Source organism: Primulina huaijiensis, unplaced genomic scaffold (assembly GCF_012295235.1).
Source record: "Primulina huaijiensis isolate GDHJ02 unplaced genomic scaffold, ASM1229523v2 scaffold203976, whole genome shotgun sequence".
Taxonomy (NCBI): Eukaryota; Viridiplantae; Streptophyta; class Magnoliopsida; order Lamiales; family Gesneriaceae; genus Primulina; species Primulina huaijiensis.
In genome coordinates, this window is record NW_027353470.1 from 1 (window position 1) to 877 (window position 877).

General features: G+C 39.0%; 1 protein-coding gene across 1 annotated transcript; it reads right to left on the reverse strand.

The window, feature by feature from the left end:
- Positions 1 to 113: 113 nt before the first annotated feature.
- On the reverse strand, positions 114 to 872 carry LOC140966283 (NAC domain-containing protein 100-like; the record flags this gene model as incomplete). Its single annotated transcript, XM_073426606.1, has 2 exons — positions 114 to 709; positions 798 to 872. Coding segments are annotated over 2 exons (573 nt in total), but the record flags the coding sequence as incomplete, so codon positions are not given.
- Positions 873 to 877: the final 5 nt, after the last annotated feature.

Here is an 877-nt window from a genome sequence, read left to right on the forward strand (position 1 = left end):
ATGAACGCATCAATATTCAAATGAGAGCAACTAAATTATGACAAGTACGATAAACTTCCAAAAATCGAATTATTATTGAAGAAAAATTACTCTGTTTGAGTGGGACCTAAGGGTTGGGATTTGACGTACTTTTGTCACATAATCGAATTCAGAAACACGTTGAAATAATATTTTCTACTAATACAATTTTATAAAGTTTCTAATTGAAAACTTAATAATGGTTCCACAAGCAATCGAGGTCTATTGAACAAGTTGACATATCTGCAAATTTTTGGTCCTCAAAAGGCATGAATCCAACCTCAAGATTGCCACTTTCCTGTAAGAATCCTGGCTTAGCATGTTCCTTCATGCTTGGTCCATTATTCTCCAGCAAAAGCTTTAGTATGGACTGATCTTGGATCATGGTCGAATCCGGGTAATGCGTATTGTGATGAAATTGAGACGAAATGTAAGATTTTGGAGTTGATACTTGGGAGGAATGAGATGCAAGTGGCGAAAAGTTTGAATGATCCTCCGTTTGAGTGGAGAAGCAAGGCAAGTTCGACCCTTGGGCTTCGGAGAATCTCCTTGCCTGGTTCTCATCATAAGATATCTCCATCAGTGAAGGTAAAGCCGAGGACTGTGAGTCTGCACCGTGATCGAGACCGGATACGTGGATCTTCTTCACACCAGAACTCTTCTTGAAGATTCTGCATATCACCCATTCATTCTGCAAAAATTCAAATAGAGAAGAAATATTAGACATAAGTAACCAAGAATCATACAAAAAAACAGGGGGAAACCGAGGCTGCTTGGACCTTAGCACTTTTAGGGAGATTGCACATGGAATTGATCTTGCCCTCCAGTCTATATTCATGCATAACCCAGTCACTCTTTT